This window comes from Python bivittatus, unplaced genomic scaffold (genome assembly GCF_059951505.1).
Source record: "Python bivittatus isolate LINGU-HERP-01145 unplaced genomic scaffold, Pbiv_v1 ctg000700_np1212, whole genome shotgun sequence".
In the NCBI taxonomy this organism is placed as follows: Eukaryota; Metazoa; Chordata; class Lepidosauria; order Squamata; family Pythonidae; genus Python; species Python bivittatus.
Window position 1 is genome coordinate 63,355,200 of NW_028277098.1, and position 16,638 is coordinate 63,371,837.

At 38.1% G+C, this 16,638-nt stretch overlaps 1 protein-coding gene across 8 annotated transcripts in view; it reads left to right on the forward strand.

Annotated features, from left to right (window-relative positions):
- SRGAP2 (SLIT-ROBO Rho GTPase activating protein 2) overlaps window positions 1–16,638 on the forward strand; it is a 226,142-nt gene that overhangs the window by 182,845 nt on the left and 26,659 nt on the right. For all 8 annotated transcript variants that reach the window (XM_088154402.1, XM_088154405.1, XM_088154404.1 and 5 more), the window contains 3 exons: window positions 3,545–3,605; window positions 5,217–5,294; window positions 10,804–10,938. In XM_088154402.1, coding sequence (XP_088010528.1) covers window positions 3,545–3,605; window positions 5,217–5,294; window positions 10,804–10,938 — 274 coding nt within the window. The remainder of the gene's footprint in view (window positions 1–3,544; window positions 3,606–5,216; window positions 5,295–10,803; window positions 10,939–16,638) is intronic.

A 16,638-nucleotide genomic window follows, 5' to 3' on the forward strand; every position in this document is an offset into this window, starting at 1 on the left:
GTAACAAATTGGAGTATGTTCAGCAGAGGGCAACCAAGATGGTGAAGGATCTAGAAACCAAGCCCTATAAGAAGATAAAGGACAAGGATCTTATAAGAAGGACAATTAAGGGGAGATATGAAAGCAGTTTTCAAATATCTGAAGGGTTGTCACACAGAAGATGGTTTACTCTCCATTGCCCTGAAGCGTAGGGCCAGAACAAATGGATTAAAAATAGAAGAAAGGAGTTTCAGCATTTGCTGACTGTCTGAGCTGTCAGCCAGTGGAACAGGCTGCCATATAATGCGACGAGTTCTCCTTTACTAGAGGTCTTGAAACAGAAGCTCTAGTTGCTCCTGCTTTGCACAGGGGCTATACTGGATAATCTCTATGGTACCTTCCACCTTTATGACTCTGTGATTTTATAGTAGAAAGTAAGAGGAGTGTTTAAAATGCCTGAGTCAAACCAAGATAGTGGATGAGTGCAGTACTTAAAAGAGGGATATATAATCACCATATATAAGTGTACAAGTGTTTAATAGGAGATTAAGCTGAAGAAAAAACAAAGCCAAGTTTATTTTAATGTGTGATAGTATCAGAATGTATAGCAATCGACTGAGTTTTTATATTATTCATTTATTTAAAGCATTTATACCTTGCAGCTCAGTAAAAAAAAATCCAGTGCAGTTTGCAGATCAATAGTCCCTTCCCTAATATTTATAAACTGAAAAGCTACTATATGGAAGGTAAAAGGGTCGTTTGTATTGTTATAAGGAACTTAGTCTCTTCTTCTGATACTGCCTGGGGGGTGACATTTTGGGGGACAGGCACAGCCAGATACCAGATTCCTGAGAAGTCAACTGGTGCTTACCCTATGTTAGAATTTATCTCACTTATGAATTATTAACACCAATATTGGAAACCTGTTTTGAGATCAGGTTTCACCAGGATCACAATATCACTTGGTGGAGAATAGCTCAGAGTCTGTATTTTATACCATTTTCCCTGCCCCCTCCTGTTCTCCAAACCTTATTGGTGGCCATGCATTTATGAATGAAGATGAGTTACCTGTCAGATGACCAGGGAGTGGTATAGAGTGAACTGCCAGTTTGAGGTAATATAATCAGCTGGATTGCATAGTATGTGAAAAGGGCCACCCTGTGTTCAATTGTTGCTGCACATATAACATTGAAACTTAAAGGACCGAGAGGGAGGTGGATACTCAGGCAAACTAAAGGTCCCTGTGGATTCTCTGTTGATTCATTTTGAGGTTGACTTTTGCTGAACTTCCTTTGAGGCTAGTCTTTATGTATTGGGGACATTATGCTATAGTCGAATTGTTTTTCATTTGCACAGAACAAAAAAGGCCGTATCTCTCTCCCTGTCTGTGAATGTGTCCACACACACTGTTTTCTTACCTCTTCCTGCTTGGAATCTTTGAGCTCGGAGCTGTTGCCCTCTAATGGCCGGAACCTACCTGAGCAGTTTGTTCTCTTCCATTTCTGTTCACCTTTATGGCTCTCGTCTTACTGCTCCATTTCACTGTAATTGTATGTTTCAGCACTACTGGCAGCACCTCTTGCATTATTTTCTGGTTTGTTAGGTAGAACACATATATATATGTATATGTGTGTATGGAAAGAGAGAGAGGGAGAGGGGGAGAGAGAGAGAGAGGTTCTGTAGCAATAAGAGAATTTCCAGTGTATTTTTGTCCCTATCATGGCATGCTGATTTTTAACACAATAATGGAAAAGCTACTAGGCTGTACAGAACATTCAGAAAAACTGGTTTACAAAGCTTATTAGCACAAGCAAAGTATCTCTCCTTTAAAGAGTTAAAGCAGCCTGTTCCGGTTCTTTGTCCATGTGCGTACATAAACAGCTGCTTTGCTTCATTGGTGGTCACAGCAGAAGTGTTATCTGTACATGCATGCACACACGCAAACCACTAAGGGCACCATTCAAAGCAGCAATGTGGATCCTTCCGGAGGAGGAACAGCTTTAACGCTGCACACAGTCATACTTTGCAAAAGACCTCTTGGCATGCTTTGTAGAGCCCTAGAAGCTATAACCTATGGTCATGGTAAAGTGAAAAACTGAGGTTTCTTTTTTTCCCTTCATGAACAACTTTGATTTGAGGCTTTGCTTGTAGTTTGTTGTCTTTTAATTATTAACTTACAGTAAAGCATACAGAAATCTTCATTTAATTTGGCCAGGAAGTAATCTTTTTCTATTCTGAAGTCAGTTCTATAATATTAACATATGCAGCTCTGTGTCTCTTTTACTAATGACAGAACTGGCAATTTGTTTTAAAGTAGCAAAATATCCATCAGATTGAGAAAAGCATAGGGAAACAGAGCCAGCATTGGAGATGTTGAAAGCATGTTGCATTGCCTTCCAGTGCCTCTTGTGATGGCAACTGTGTCCCAAGACGGGACACTATTTTCTCTATCAGACTAAAAGCAGCTTAAAGAATGGAAAAAGAGAAGCAGTCACTGAGAATCTTTCCTCTATTGAGATGTCAGATCTGTAAGAGCACTGGGCAAAGGGGCGCTGCCAAGGGAACAGTCAGATAAGAGACAGCATAGCCCACAGCTGGATAGTGGGTGGGGCAAGAGGCTCAGAAGAGACCCTGCCTAGTTTCTCGTGCTGTAAAGGAGATGGGGCAGGGGTTGTACTTTCCTACTTGCAGGATTCTGTCAATCCAGCTTTACAATAAAGTAGAATTAACTCATCTGGTTGTGATTCCTATCTGGTTTACCCCGCCAGGCCAACAATAGGCTTTGTCCTCAAAGCTAGCATTCTTGCAGGCTGAATCTGTTTTAGTTCTCACATAAAGTATCAGCTAAAGAGCATGAATTCCACTTCTTTTCCTTCTGCTCTCTTGACAGAAACCACCTCTGTATTTTATTCAGGATCATGGTAATTGATAGGATCCCTAAAGTGGTGTGTATGTACATGTGTGTATATACCTATGGATGTGTATGTATGATGAATGCTGTAACTTAAATATTTAAAAGCCTCAGAATTCATATTTCTTTTCAGATCATTTTTGTTCTCATCTCTAAGCTGGCCCAGTTATCCATTTCACAACATATTATCTTGAGTACAGTTGCAGCAAGAATAAATATACCCTGTGTATCACTGTATGTTGAATTTAATACGTTGAATTAATGAATCTATTTAAATATCCTGATGGTTAACATCCCAAAAAGTTTCTTAAGAAAAAAAATCTTTAAATGCTGTCTTGATTTCACTTAGTAGTGTTTTGGGTTTTTTCCCCCCCCTATAATGTATTCTCCTTTTGGGTATTAATAGTCCAAAACCAACATTAACCATATGTAAATACTGTGTCTATTCCCAGCTCCCCAGTATGTGTATTTATTGAGTAATATCTTTTGCACAATGGCTACTGTGTAGGGATCTTATGTTTGAAAGTAGGTGTCCCTTTGTAGACTATTTCAAAGTATTCAGAACTGCATAGTTTTGGGGTCTTGTTTTTTTTTTTTTAAGCTGTGACAAGTTAACTATTCTTTTCATCACATTTTCTCCGTTTTGTGGTTCAGGATTCCAGCCAAGCAATTCCTTTGGTAGTAGAGAGCTGTATACGATTCATTAGCAGACATGGTAAGTGTGAAGAGGAAAAAAACCAGGATTTTGCTTTTCATTCCGAGTAGTATATTGTTGGGGACTGTGTAAAGTGACAGCCATTTTATGGTATTTTGAAACAAATGTCTGAAAGAGAAACAGTGTGCTGTGCTATCACTTTCTTTATTCATTATTTCCTCTGTTAAGTTTTGGGATTGTTTTGACTTACATCCCTGCCAAATGCAACTCAGAAAGGCAGTGTGCAGTGACTATGCCTGGGCCTTTCCCTTCTTCAGCCTTTTATTGGCAGATAAAAAGGTTCCTATTTAGACAGGCATTTGATTGTTGAGCTAATTATCACCTGGTGGTTATTCTTGGCTTTTTTGTTATCTGTTCTTTTCTGTTATACAGCGTATTAATCAGTTTCTGTTTGTTTTTATATGAATTTGCTAGCCACCTACAGTGGAAGGACATGGTAAAAAATCAAACAAATACGCAAAGAAACATGCTTTGTTGTGACATATTTTGCCAATATATGTGAATTTTGCATCGAGGAACTTTTGGACATTCATATTAAAATAATGTAAAGTAATTTGTAGTAATCAGGAGGTAATGAGAAGTTACTGGGACAGAAAGCCGCTTTGCCACTAAATGACAGATAGGAGGCTCCTTCCAGCTTTGAAGGGTCATCAGGCACTACCCACACATTGCTGAATTCTTGCTCCAATCAGAATGGGAAGTACTGTATGCATTTATCTACATAATAAAGGACTGCTTGTTTAAATCTGTAGGCTGTCACAAGTTAAATGATGCATGGAACAAACACTAATTCACAGGAAGTAAGGTATCCTTTCACATAATTGAAGGAAAAGAAAAATATAATAAATTCAGAGATAATATAAAATAAATGGCCTCAGATCAAAGCAATACATTTTACTGTAGAGATTTTGGGCCTAATCTTCTTACAGCCAAGGCAAGCATATCCACAGAAGTTTTATTCTTGGATAACAAATAACAGATTTTCTCTAAAGTCATTTCAAGCAGCAGTTAGAAATAATTGAATAATTGTGATATGACTTCTATTACAGAAATCTTTTCATGGGAGGCATAGATTTTTCTATGTCCAGAGTTTTCATTCTATAAATAGAGGTTCTCTATTTCATATCAAAGGATTCTTTCATTAAAAAACAAAGATTTTATATCTAAATCATGTGTAATAGATTGAATAATAAACCATGTATTGCAGTCTCTAGAAATTGTGGATTGCATGTAGGCAAGCTGCTGCTTAAAATAAGATTTGACTAACTTACCTTCTTTTCAAGTGTCTCCTGGTTAATCCAGCCTGAAAGCCTCCACCAGGCAGTTCAAGCAGCAGTTTAGAAATACACACACGCACATATGTACATACATGTAGCATTTGTGTACAACAACTGTGTAACAATTATCTAAATCTATTTTGGAAGACATTTATTTAAGGTACAAAATCATTGAATGCTATTATTGTGCCCTGTCAAGTACTATAATAATGCCACCCACTTTGACTTCAAATGATGGTATCATAACTTCCTCTACCAGGAAAAAAAAATGGTGGAAGCATGGCATTTATGTAGCTACTTCAGTTTTCATGGATGCCTCCTATTTTCTTTCCAGGACTCCAGCATGAAGGAATATTCAGGGTATCTGGATCTCAGGTTGAGGTGAATGATATAAAAAATGCATTTGAGAGAGGTAAGAGCAGTTGTGTTTGCCTCTGCGTTTGCTTTTGTGCTTCAGGATTTAAGAGACGCTAAAACTGAAGTTGCAAATGAAGATGACATCTTCTTTTCCATGCTTGTCATGCTGCTGTAATGGCTATAAGCAGAGTATATTTTCCACATCCCTGCTCCCCACCCCCACCCCAGTGCTCAGTAACCTTTGGTATCTAAATCCCTTAGGTTTCTGCTTCTTGTCACATCACGATATAAACTTTTCAGACTGAAGGTGTATGGAATTTCCAAAAGGCCTTATAACTTATTTTTAATTGCTTTAAGTTATGACATTTTCATAAGTAAATGGGATAGTTACAGCAGAAAGTTCATGAACGAAAAGTTTTAATGGTTGCTGATAGAAGGGATAGCTCTTCAAATCTGGCATAGGTTTCCTCACATTCTTTTGTCCCCCAAAGCTCCCACATCACATCCTACAATGAAAAGAATGATCTTCCATTCAGCATATGGATGTGCTTTCTGTGGGCATAAGTAGTTTCAGGAGGGGAGAGGAATGAGGAGAAATTCTTCTGTACACTTACTTATTTTCATTTCTCTTAGGACTCAAGCTTATATTGTTGAATTTAGATTCACTATCTGTAAATAAAGGGCAGTCGATCTTGATTTGAGTGGGATTTTGAGAACACTGCTGTTACTTTCTTTCTCAAGCAGGAATCTACATTTCTCATACAGATTATGTGGCAAGTCTTAACATCACATAGTATTTTATATATTTTAGATACAAAGCATGTACCTAATGTACAGTGAATATCTCTCAAAGAAATTTTCTAGGCTGCAGCTAAGCTATATATGTTGTTCACCCAACTATGGGATTATAGACGCCTAAGTGCATTCTGTCTGAGAAGGACATAACAGCACATTGGATCCTTTTGTTCCTTTTTAAGTCACTGTCATCAGATTTATCCATCAGTGATACTAAGTCACCAGTAACAGCAGGACAAGGTGTCTGAATGAACAACTATAGAGTTTAGAAGAGAGGAAAGAAGATTAAAGAAGTAAAATAAGTAAAACATTCTTAAGGTGGTTGGAGGCCAGCCATCACTCTGAAGAAAATAAAAGAATACAGTATTGAAAGAAATTAAAAATAATAAAACAGATTGCAATCAAAAGGACAAAGAAAGAATAAGTGACTTTTAAGGCCGCAGTAGTCAGTAGATAGAAGTGGATTGACTAGGATTTTTTTTCCTTTTTTTGTAATGATGCCAAAGCCAGATTTGTGGTTGAGATGGTCTTAGGAGTATAGAACAAAAACTATTGATTTAGTCATCTGACCATATCAAACGTATAAAACCAATACAAGTGTTCATTAAAAAACAACAACAATAGAACAAATTCATAGTAAGTCATCACCCCTGCAGTTAACCCCAATCTGATCTAAATAGTCTGTCCTCTTCAAAATCACCTTTGATATGAAGAGTGCAGTCTTACTAGTGATATGCAGGTTTGTCCCCTGCAAAAAGTAAGACAGTTTCTCCTGGGTACCCCAGTATTTTTTAGTTTTTAAGTAGGAATCTAAATAAAGAGTCCTTTCTGTTGAATATAGTTTGCAATCAAAGAGGATATGTGCAATATCTTCAACAGCTGGTGCAGCACAGATACACAGTCTTTCTTCAAACGGAACTCCATGGAACCTTCCATATCTTACCATGGAGTCTAGTTGTTCAAAACAAGCTCTTAAAAACGCTCTTCTAAGATGTTGGAGCATATAAGCTGTTAAATACTTTGCTAGCTGGGAGGATGATTTGTGCTGAGCCAGCCACTTCAAGGACTTAAATGTTTAAGGGATACAATATCCTCTTGGGCAGCCATATCCATGACCCTTTGTTTGAAATTTTTCTTCGCCTTGGTCTTAGGAGTAGTTGAATAAGCATGTTGATGTGGGTATGTGTAGGCTACAAGGTCCTGAGGAAGATTTGGAGGGTCTTTGAATCCACTTTGGGTAGCAAGTTAGTGCTACAAAGGTTTGTGGTGGCTGTGGGAATTGAGGAAAATGAAGCCTCCAGAGTAGGTGGCTGAGTGGGTGTAGGGAGCCATGAAGATGACCTTGGAGAAACTATTGCAAAACCATTACAAAAACATAAATTAGCGGTTTCTGAATAATTTCTCCAAGATCATTTCCATGGCTCCCTACAGTGGAAGACTGGAAGACCTGCTCAGTGACCAGTGTTAGATTTGAGCCTGAACTAGCCCACGGGAGCACCTAGAAATAGATGGTTCCTGCCCTTTTGAACAGCATTACCCTGAGGTTTGGATGGCCGCAACACTGCTGGCCTTCCATAAGGCTTTAAAAAATTGGTTTTTCCCCTGAGCACTGAATTAGGGTGTTGAATGAACCTGTTTGAAAAACTGGTTTGGGTTTTGAATATGCTGTGCTTTTGGCCTCTGTTTGTACTGATTTACATTGTGATGTTGTTTGTTTATATATATATATATATATATATATATATATACACACACACACACACACACACACACATACATACATACACACACACACACACACATACATACATACATAAACACACACACACATACATACACACACACATATACATACACATACACATACATACAGTACTGTGCAAAAGTTTTAGGCAGGTGTGAAAAAATGCTGTAAAGTAAGAATGTTTTCAAAAATATATATTGTAATTGTTTGTTTATCAATTTACAAAATGCAAAGTGAGCGAACAGAAGAAAAATCTATATCAAATCAATATTTGGTGTGACCACTCTTTGGCTTCAAACCAGCATCAATTCTTACACTTGCATGCTTTGTACACTTGCACAAAGTCAGGGATCTTGTAGGATTAGAGTCAGGTATATGAATAACCAATTATATCAAGCAGGTGCTAATGATCATCAGTTTCATATGTAGGTTGAAACACAGTCATTAACTGAAACAGAAACAGCTGTATAGGAGGCTTAAAACTGGGTGAGGAACAGCCAAACTCTGCTACTAAGGTGAGGTTGTAGAAGACAGTTTCATGTCACAGGTCATACACCATGGCAAGACTGAGCACAGCAAGAAGACACAAGGTAGTTATACTGCATCAGCAAGGTCCCTCCCAGGCAAAAATTTCAAAGCAGACTGGGGTTTCACGATGTGCTGTTCAAGCTCTTTTGAAGAAGCACAAAGAAGTGGACAACATTGAGGACCGTAGACGCAGTGAACGGCCAAGGAAACTTAATGCAGCAGATGAAAGACACATCATGCTTACTTCCCTTCGACATCGGAAGATGTCCAGCAGTGCCATCAGCACAGAACTGGCAGAAACCAGTGGGACCCAGGTATACCCATCTGCTGTCCAGAGAAGTATGGCCAGAAGTGGTCTTCATGGAAGAACTGCGGCCAAAAAGCCATACTTCCGACGTGGAAACAAGGCTAAGCGACTCAACTATGCACGAAAACATAGGAACTAGGGTGCAGAAAAATGGCAGCAGGTGCTCTGGACTGATGAGCCAAAATTTGAAAGATTGGGCTGTAGCAGGAGGCAGTTTGTTCGCTGAAGGGCTGGAGAGCAGTACAATAATGAGTGTCTGCAGGCAACAGTGAAGCATGGTGGAGGTTCCTTGCAAGTTTGGGGCTGCATTTCTGCAAATGGAGTTAGAGATTTGGTCAGGATCAATGGTGTCCTCAGTGCTGACAAATACAGGCAGATACTTCTCCATCATGCCATACCATCAGGGAGGCATGTGGTTGGCCCCAAATTTATTCTGCAGCAAGACAACAACCCCAAACATACAGCCAACATCATCAAGTACTATCTTCAGCGTAAAGAAGAACAAGGAGTCCTGGAAGTGATGGTTTGGCCCCCACAGAGTCCTGATCTCAACATCATCGAGTCTGTCTGGGATTACATGAAGAGACAGAAGGATTTGAGGCAGCCTACATCCACAGGAGATCTGTGGTTAGTTCTCCAAGATGTTTGGAACAACCTACCTGCCGAGTTCCTTCCAAAACTGTGTGCAAGTGTACCTAGAAGAATTGATGCTGTTTTGAAGGCAAAGGGTGGTCACACCAAATATTGATTTGACTTGGGTTTTTCTTCTATTCACTCACTTTGCATTTTGTAAATTGATAAGCATAAACAATTACAATATATATTTTTGAAAGCATTCTTACTTTACAGCATTTTTCATACCTGCCTAAAACTTTTGCACAGTACTGTATATGTTGCTTACCTTGTTTTGTTTTTAATCCTATGTAAGATGCCTGTTTTGTGAATTGGGTGACATACAAATCATTTAAATTAAATAATTAAATTAGTCATTTTCCTTAATAAATATGATCATGGAAATATAGTACATTTTTGTGTGTGAGAGGGAGGGTGGATGTATGCAAAATATAAATACTACATTTTACAGAGCAAGGGACGTTGCTATCCTAACACCAGCATCCCCAATCAGTATGGCCAAGGATGAGGGGTGCTGAGAATTGTTCTGCAACAGCTGAAGGTCTACAGGTTTCCCATGAAAGACTTCTAAAGAGAGACAGCCAACTGTTCTAGCATTATTATATAAATACTATATTTAACTAAGAGGAAGGTAAATAGTTTACCTTTAAAATGGAAGCACCATCTTAGATTTACTGAGAGTACAATTGTGGAAGCAATTTTTTTCTGTCTGATTTTTCAGTGAAGGATTGCCTTAAATTCCAGATCATCTTCCTCTGATGTCAGTACAAAACACTAAATTTTCTACATCCATTTCTCATGTTTCTTTTCAAAGCAGATACTAAAACAGTAAAGGTATATTAATGTCTAAAGGTCCCTGTTGACAATTAAAATTGAGGAAAATTCTCTGATTAATTATCCTATGAGGTATTATGATATGAGATGAGTTTTGATTGTTTCAGTTACATGAAGAATATATAACTGACAGTTTCCCCAATAGTCAAATCTGATTATTTCCAATAGCAAGTTTTTCATGGGAACCCTTTCTTTCTCTAGCTGTGATGGCAGCAATAGATGGATTCCAAAATGCCAGAGAACGATGTGCTCCTGCATTTCATGCATGGCCGATTATTGGCATTGTTCTTAATTGCATGTGACATTTCTGCAAACATTCTGAAACCAGAACTTCCCACAATATCATAGAACTTTCACATGTTCCACTTTAATCCCTATTGCCCCAGGTCAGCCTTTGCTGATCTGGTACCTGCTGGGGTGTTAGATTATAATTTTTATCCCCTTAGTCAGAGTGTGAATTGTCTGTGTTATAACCACATAACATATTAAGGGTACCAGCTTGGAAAATGTTGCTGTTAGTGTTAGCCTTGTGCCGGATGCCTCTTTTCAGAATGGGAGTTAAACTATTCACTGGATTTATTTTCGAGCCACATGGGCTCTTTCCTATGTTTTCATTTTCAAAAAAATCTTGATCTTTTCCCCCATATTTTATAGTTTGTTTGTTTTTAATATGCAAATATCCTATTTATTCTGTTGCTGTTGTCTTTGTTTTGTGGTAACCAGGGGAGGATCCACTGGCTGGAGACCAAAATGATCATGATATGGACTCAATAGCGGGTGTTCTAAAACTCTATTTTCGTGGGCTAGAACATCCCCTCTTCCCCAAGGAAATCTTTCATGACCTGATTGCCTGTGTCAGTAAGTAGCACAAGAATGAGATGAGTCAGTTAGCAATAAAGCTTGCAAGGAAATGAAATAATAATTTTTAAAAACATATACTTCCCAACAGAGAACTATAAATAGATGCAAACAAACGAAGATATTTGAGTATTTGAAATAGAAATTATTTTTCTCTCCCTGCTCATTTTTCTCACAAAATAGTGATTATGTCTAATACATCATTCTTTGGTATCTTATCCATCCTCTTCATCTCTGCTGAGTGTCTCCTCTTCAGCCCTGTTTCTTGTAGGACTTAATGTTATCTTTTAAAGACCATACCACTGGCTTCTCAGAACATTCCTTAATCCTGACAGTATCTCACAGGAGACCAGAGAACTGAATCATGTCCATTTGCTTCTGAGATAGTAAATACATAATTTCAGAGTAAAAATCATTGTTTGCCTCTCACTGAGCCTGTAACTTAGTTCAACAGTTTGTATTTCTCATCTGAACCCCACCACACACTGCTGTTAACCTGGGACTTCCATTGTAGTTAACAGATTAAAAGGGTGATTCTGTGTGCTGCCTCAGTAGACTCTAATGTCCTAATAATGGCTGACGGAATAGGAATAAGGACATAAAGATTTTGTATCTCTCTCTCTTGTTTCAGGAAGGCTTTTTTCCCCTTAATGTTGAAACATTTGCCTATTTTGGGGTTTGATCCAGTCTTTCTTGGCTGTCCCATCCCACCATATTCTTAGCTTGTCCTTCCCAATGTAATTCCTTTTGATTATACTAAAGAAAAGTGACTGGGTAAGTTAGTAAGTTAAAAACAATCTGATGCAGAACACTTTTACCTTAAAGGAAGCCTTTTGTCCTTTTTTGTCCTTATCATTTGAAGACAATGTAGGTTCAACATGACTTCATTATTTATTTATTTGAGAAGGCGAAAGTCAGCCAACAGCTGTCTTTGTTGGTCAGCTACCTTCCATAAAAGTATTAGACATTCCTCACAGCATCTTTCTGCTCAACACAGAAAACAAGCCGGTAACTTACACCTCATCATTTCAAGGGTATTAATTTTTTCCCTGGGACTGATAGTTTTACAGTGAACTTCTTGGTGCTGACTCACTTCTATAGCAAACAGTGAATCCATTGTCAGAACATAAGAAGGACCATGCTGGAAACAGCCTTTGAAGTAGGATATAGGAGAGCTCCTCTTAAAAAGATCTGCGGTTTCATTCTCACAGCTAACCAGTCTACACAGTTTAACTGTTAGATGAAAAGAGTAGCTTGTTGCCAAATAATTTTGAACTTCCAGAGCCAAGGCTTTATGCTGCCCACTTTTTTCCCATTATATTGCTGTAGACAGAGGCTCTTTGCCTAATCATTCAGGAATGCTAATCTGCCTGTGGAATATTAAGCTAAAGATTTCTTTTGAAACACCCACCTTAATAAACTAAGTGTAATAGACTATCTGATGTAATTGTGACAATGGACAGTATTCAGTTCTTCCACACTTGGCCTGTTTCAGATTTTCAAGTCCGGTTGTAAAACCATAACACTCAGTAGTTCCATTTGGGAATTTGGAGAGAAAAGTGTCCAGTTACCAAAGGAAAATGATGAGCTTGCTCTCTACCACTATCCCTTGTATTCCAGAATGCTTTCTACTATCTCAGCCTGCCTTTTTAAAAGAAAAAATAATAAAACAACCATATAGTGATCAATAAAGCAATTTGGGGGGGATCATAATACAATACATAAAAGCAGAAACAAAAAACATAGATATGTGGTTTGTCCTACATGGAAATATTTTTAAATTGTAATTCTAATGAAATTATGGATTTCGGTATTTTTCCATGTCCGTATTCATCTGTGTAGATGAAGGTGTTTTATTAAGAATATCCTTGTTGATTTCATAAAGAAATGGAGACCAAATGGGAATAAAAAGGGATTCTTCAAGATTTTACTGCTGTGCTGATTTTTTTATTCAATTCTATCTTCCATACTTTTAAAAAAAAACTATTGATCCAAAGACATATGCACTTCAGTTTTCCAATGTTTTGCTATAGTTAATTTGGCAACTAATGAGAAATATTTAATTAATTTCTTGTGCTGCTTTATTTTGTATGTCCTAGGAAAAATGATAAAAAGGGCACTAAAGCCATGCTAGCATTAATTATTAAAGACTGTTGTGTAATTATTTGTTTCTCAAAAACTTTCTAGCAAAATGGGCACTACTCCAAAGATGTTAATATGTACCAATCTGATTATATTCCCTCCAACTCAATCTAGAAACAGACTAATTAATATAAGGCAGTTTAAGAGGGTGTAGTACCAACTATGACTAATTTTTATAGTCAGTTTTAAATGAATTGCAGAAATTGACGTGAAGGGAAATCTGTACCTGTCAGCCCTTCAAGGTAGACCAGACCAGGAGACCAAAATTATGAATGCTAATACTACTTTTATTATAAGGTTACAGTAGCAGAATCTTGCAAGTCTGAATGCACCTCTCCCCTCCCTGCCTTTATGTTCAAAAGAACTACAGCCACTCCTTGTTTAGCGGCTACCTCATTTAGTGACAATTCACAAATACAATGATAACTTTAAAAAAAAATGCACACTTACAACCAAATATGTGCCCCTGGCAACCACACATGCCAGAGTGAGAGTAATGCTGGTGTAGCTGTGTGCAAGAACTTTAAACAACACAGCAGCAACCAGTGATCTTTACAGCATCTCTTTCTTTCAGTCATGTGTTTGCTTAGCAACCATTTTGCTTAGTGACCATTTTGCTTCTGATTTAAGCAATGGATTGCGGTCACTGAATGAGGAGAGGATGTAGGGAGGGTTGAGTCTGAGACACTTTCTCAAATTACATTCCTGCTTTGGACTCAGATTTCTCTTATCTGACCGTTGTCTTGGTTGTGGCTCTTCCTGTTCATCAAGGTTATTCTCACAGCTCATTACAGTACCATAAAGAGGGCCAAGGAGACTTTCAAGAGAGCTTGTTAGATTTGATATAAGAATTTGGTGTAATATTACAGAGATTCCTCTGATTTTAAATTATGTAGGCGTACACCATGCTTTAAGCAGCTTTAACATTCTAGAAGCTAAGAATTTAAGAAGTGATTGCATTGTCTCATTAATATCAAATTGGGACTGGTGATCTCTATTCCTCCCCCCCCCCACTTATGGTTGACATACTTTCATAGAAAGCACTAGGCTGTACCCCCTAATTAGGGTTTTTTTTTCCTAAAAATGCTTCTGCAGTATATGTAGAGCCAAAAAACATTTTTGGATGTAAAGTTATGCTTAAGATGACCACATAAGGCATTCTAGATTATCCTCTAAAAAATAATAATAAACAAATGTAAAAATAAATAAATAACCATTCTGCTGGGGTGTGAAGCCCAGTGGAGGAGGGCAGGTTGCCCAATAGAGGAAGGACTGAACTTTCAGCAAAGGAGCTACATATACCTGCATCTAGCAAAAGCCTATTCTGGATCTTATATTTATTTCTCTATTTAAAAATACATATAGACTACCATTAAGGGTAAGAACTGAAGCAAGGAACTCTCCAAAATAAATAAAAGACACTGCAAAGTTAAATAGTAATAAAAAATATGATGCTGATTAGAACAAAACTATCCCCACTCCCCAAATACCATCAGAAACCATATAATACAATAGGCAATCCAATAAAAATTCAAGAAAAGCTACCCAAAACAAATGTTTCTTTGGTGTTTTTCAAAAAGCCTGGCAATGCATTCTTGAGATGTAGAAGCCATTGCAGAAGAAGTCCTTTCCTTGTGTCCACAATTCTAATTGCTTTTAGAAACCAGACACATAAGAGGGATTTTTGGTTGATCTCCTTAAAGTACAGGCAGGCTAGTAAGGAGATAGGGACTACATCATGTAAGTTGGTTCCAAAGATTAGTTTTAAAATATTACCATTAATGTGGGCTCAGTGCAATTGGCATTTTGTACATCCCATAATTCAACCTCTAACAAAATTATTGGGACAGCCACATTCTGTCCTGCCCCAGTTAAACTTCCTGAATTCCCTTTAAAATCATGATCTGTTCTGAAAGTTGTATGTAACAGGTTATGAATCTTAATTGTATCCTGGACAGTGTTTCAAAATCTAGTCAGCTACTTCTCATTCAAATTTATTGCATAGCCCCTGTGAGACGATGGGCACAGTGGCCAAAATGCCCATGTCATTTTCCTTCATGTCCTTCCCAGATATCCTTAACTATTTTTGTAAATCTATCCCTGTAAGAAGAATCCAGAACGGAGGAGCAGGAAAGGAGAGGCTTGCTTGGTTAGGTGCTGGTGGCAAAGGCCTGACGAAAAAGAGGAAGAGGGAAGAGTAGTGAAAAGGGCAAAATGGTGAAGAAGATGTACTCAGGGAGATACTACTTATTGTCAGGAGAAGGAGGCTGTAACAACATGGAGAGAGGAGAAGGTCCAGGAGGGCCACAAAGTTAATGATGGCAGCTAGAGGGGAAGTCAGAGTTTGGAGGACCAGCGCAGGAGCAGGCCCCAGCAGAGACCAGGTGGTATCAGTATCAGTAAGCACACCCAGCAAGGCAGTACATCAGAAAAGAAAGAAGAAAGCAGCGGATTTCAGAAGCACTTAGAAGAATTTGGCAGAGGAAGGCCCAGAGTAGATACCAAAGAGTCCAGAGTGGCACTGGGCTGAAGCTGGCTTCAGTAGCTACCAAGCAGTAAGGAGGGCAGATGCTCAGATAAGTGTCATTAGAGGGACAGGCTAAGTTCTGAGCGAGGACAAAGCTGACAGAAAGGTGGTTAGTCTGTCCATCCCCACACCTTAAAAACATGACAACAAAGAGACACACCTATAGCACAGTTGTCAGTCCCAGAGGTAGAACTGGCAGGGCCAGCAACAGAGGTCAGAGTTTAGGCTGGAGTGTACAAGCTAGGTGCCAGAGGGCCAGTGCTAGAGAGCCAACACCAGGGAAACCAGAGTAAGTCAGATGCATTGAGTGTTAAAGGAGCAAGATGTCCCAAGCATTGGAGAACCAAGATGAAGTAGAATAGTCTCAGGATAAGGATTAAGTGCAGCTAAAACAGAAAATGAGGACATAGGTTAAGAGTAAAAAATGGAAGGATGGAGGTTGAAATTAAGATAGAGAAGAGATGGTAGACAAACTTAATAAATTGTTATCAGATATAAAAAAGAAAAGAAGAATATAAAGCCAAGTATAGCAGTAAACAGTAAAAGAAAGGTAGAAATGAAATGGTTAAGACTGTTTGGGCATTGGTGAGGCCAGCTAGGGATTTAAGGACAAAGGATAGACCTGGATTATAAAAACAAGAAATAGCAATTAAGATTAGAAAAAATATAAGGAATTTAGGAAATACAGTAAAGTCATGCTAGTGTATAGGAATAAATTCTAGGATAGATACTAGATAAGAGGAAATATGGAAATAGAGTATAAGAAATAGAAAATGTAATAAATAAGAGCACACTATTGTTCAGTTAAGAAACATCATTCATTTTTGTAGAGCATCTTGATGGTCTGTGTCCTGCTTGGGTTTATCACCATCCCTGCATCTATGAGAACCTTTTTTAACCTTCATAATCACATTACTGAGATGCAAAAAAGCTGTATACACACTTCTAACTATGCAGTGAATTCCCAATGCCTCTGCATATGATAAACTAAGATTTACACACCTTCAAACAAAATAATGTTTAAAGATCAA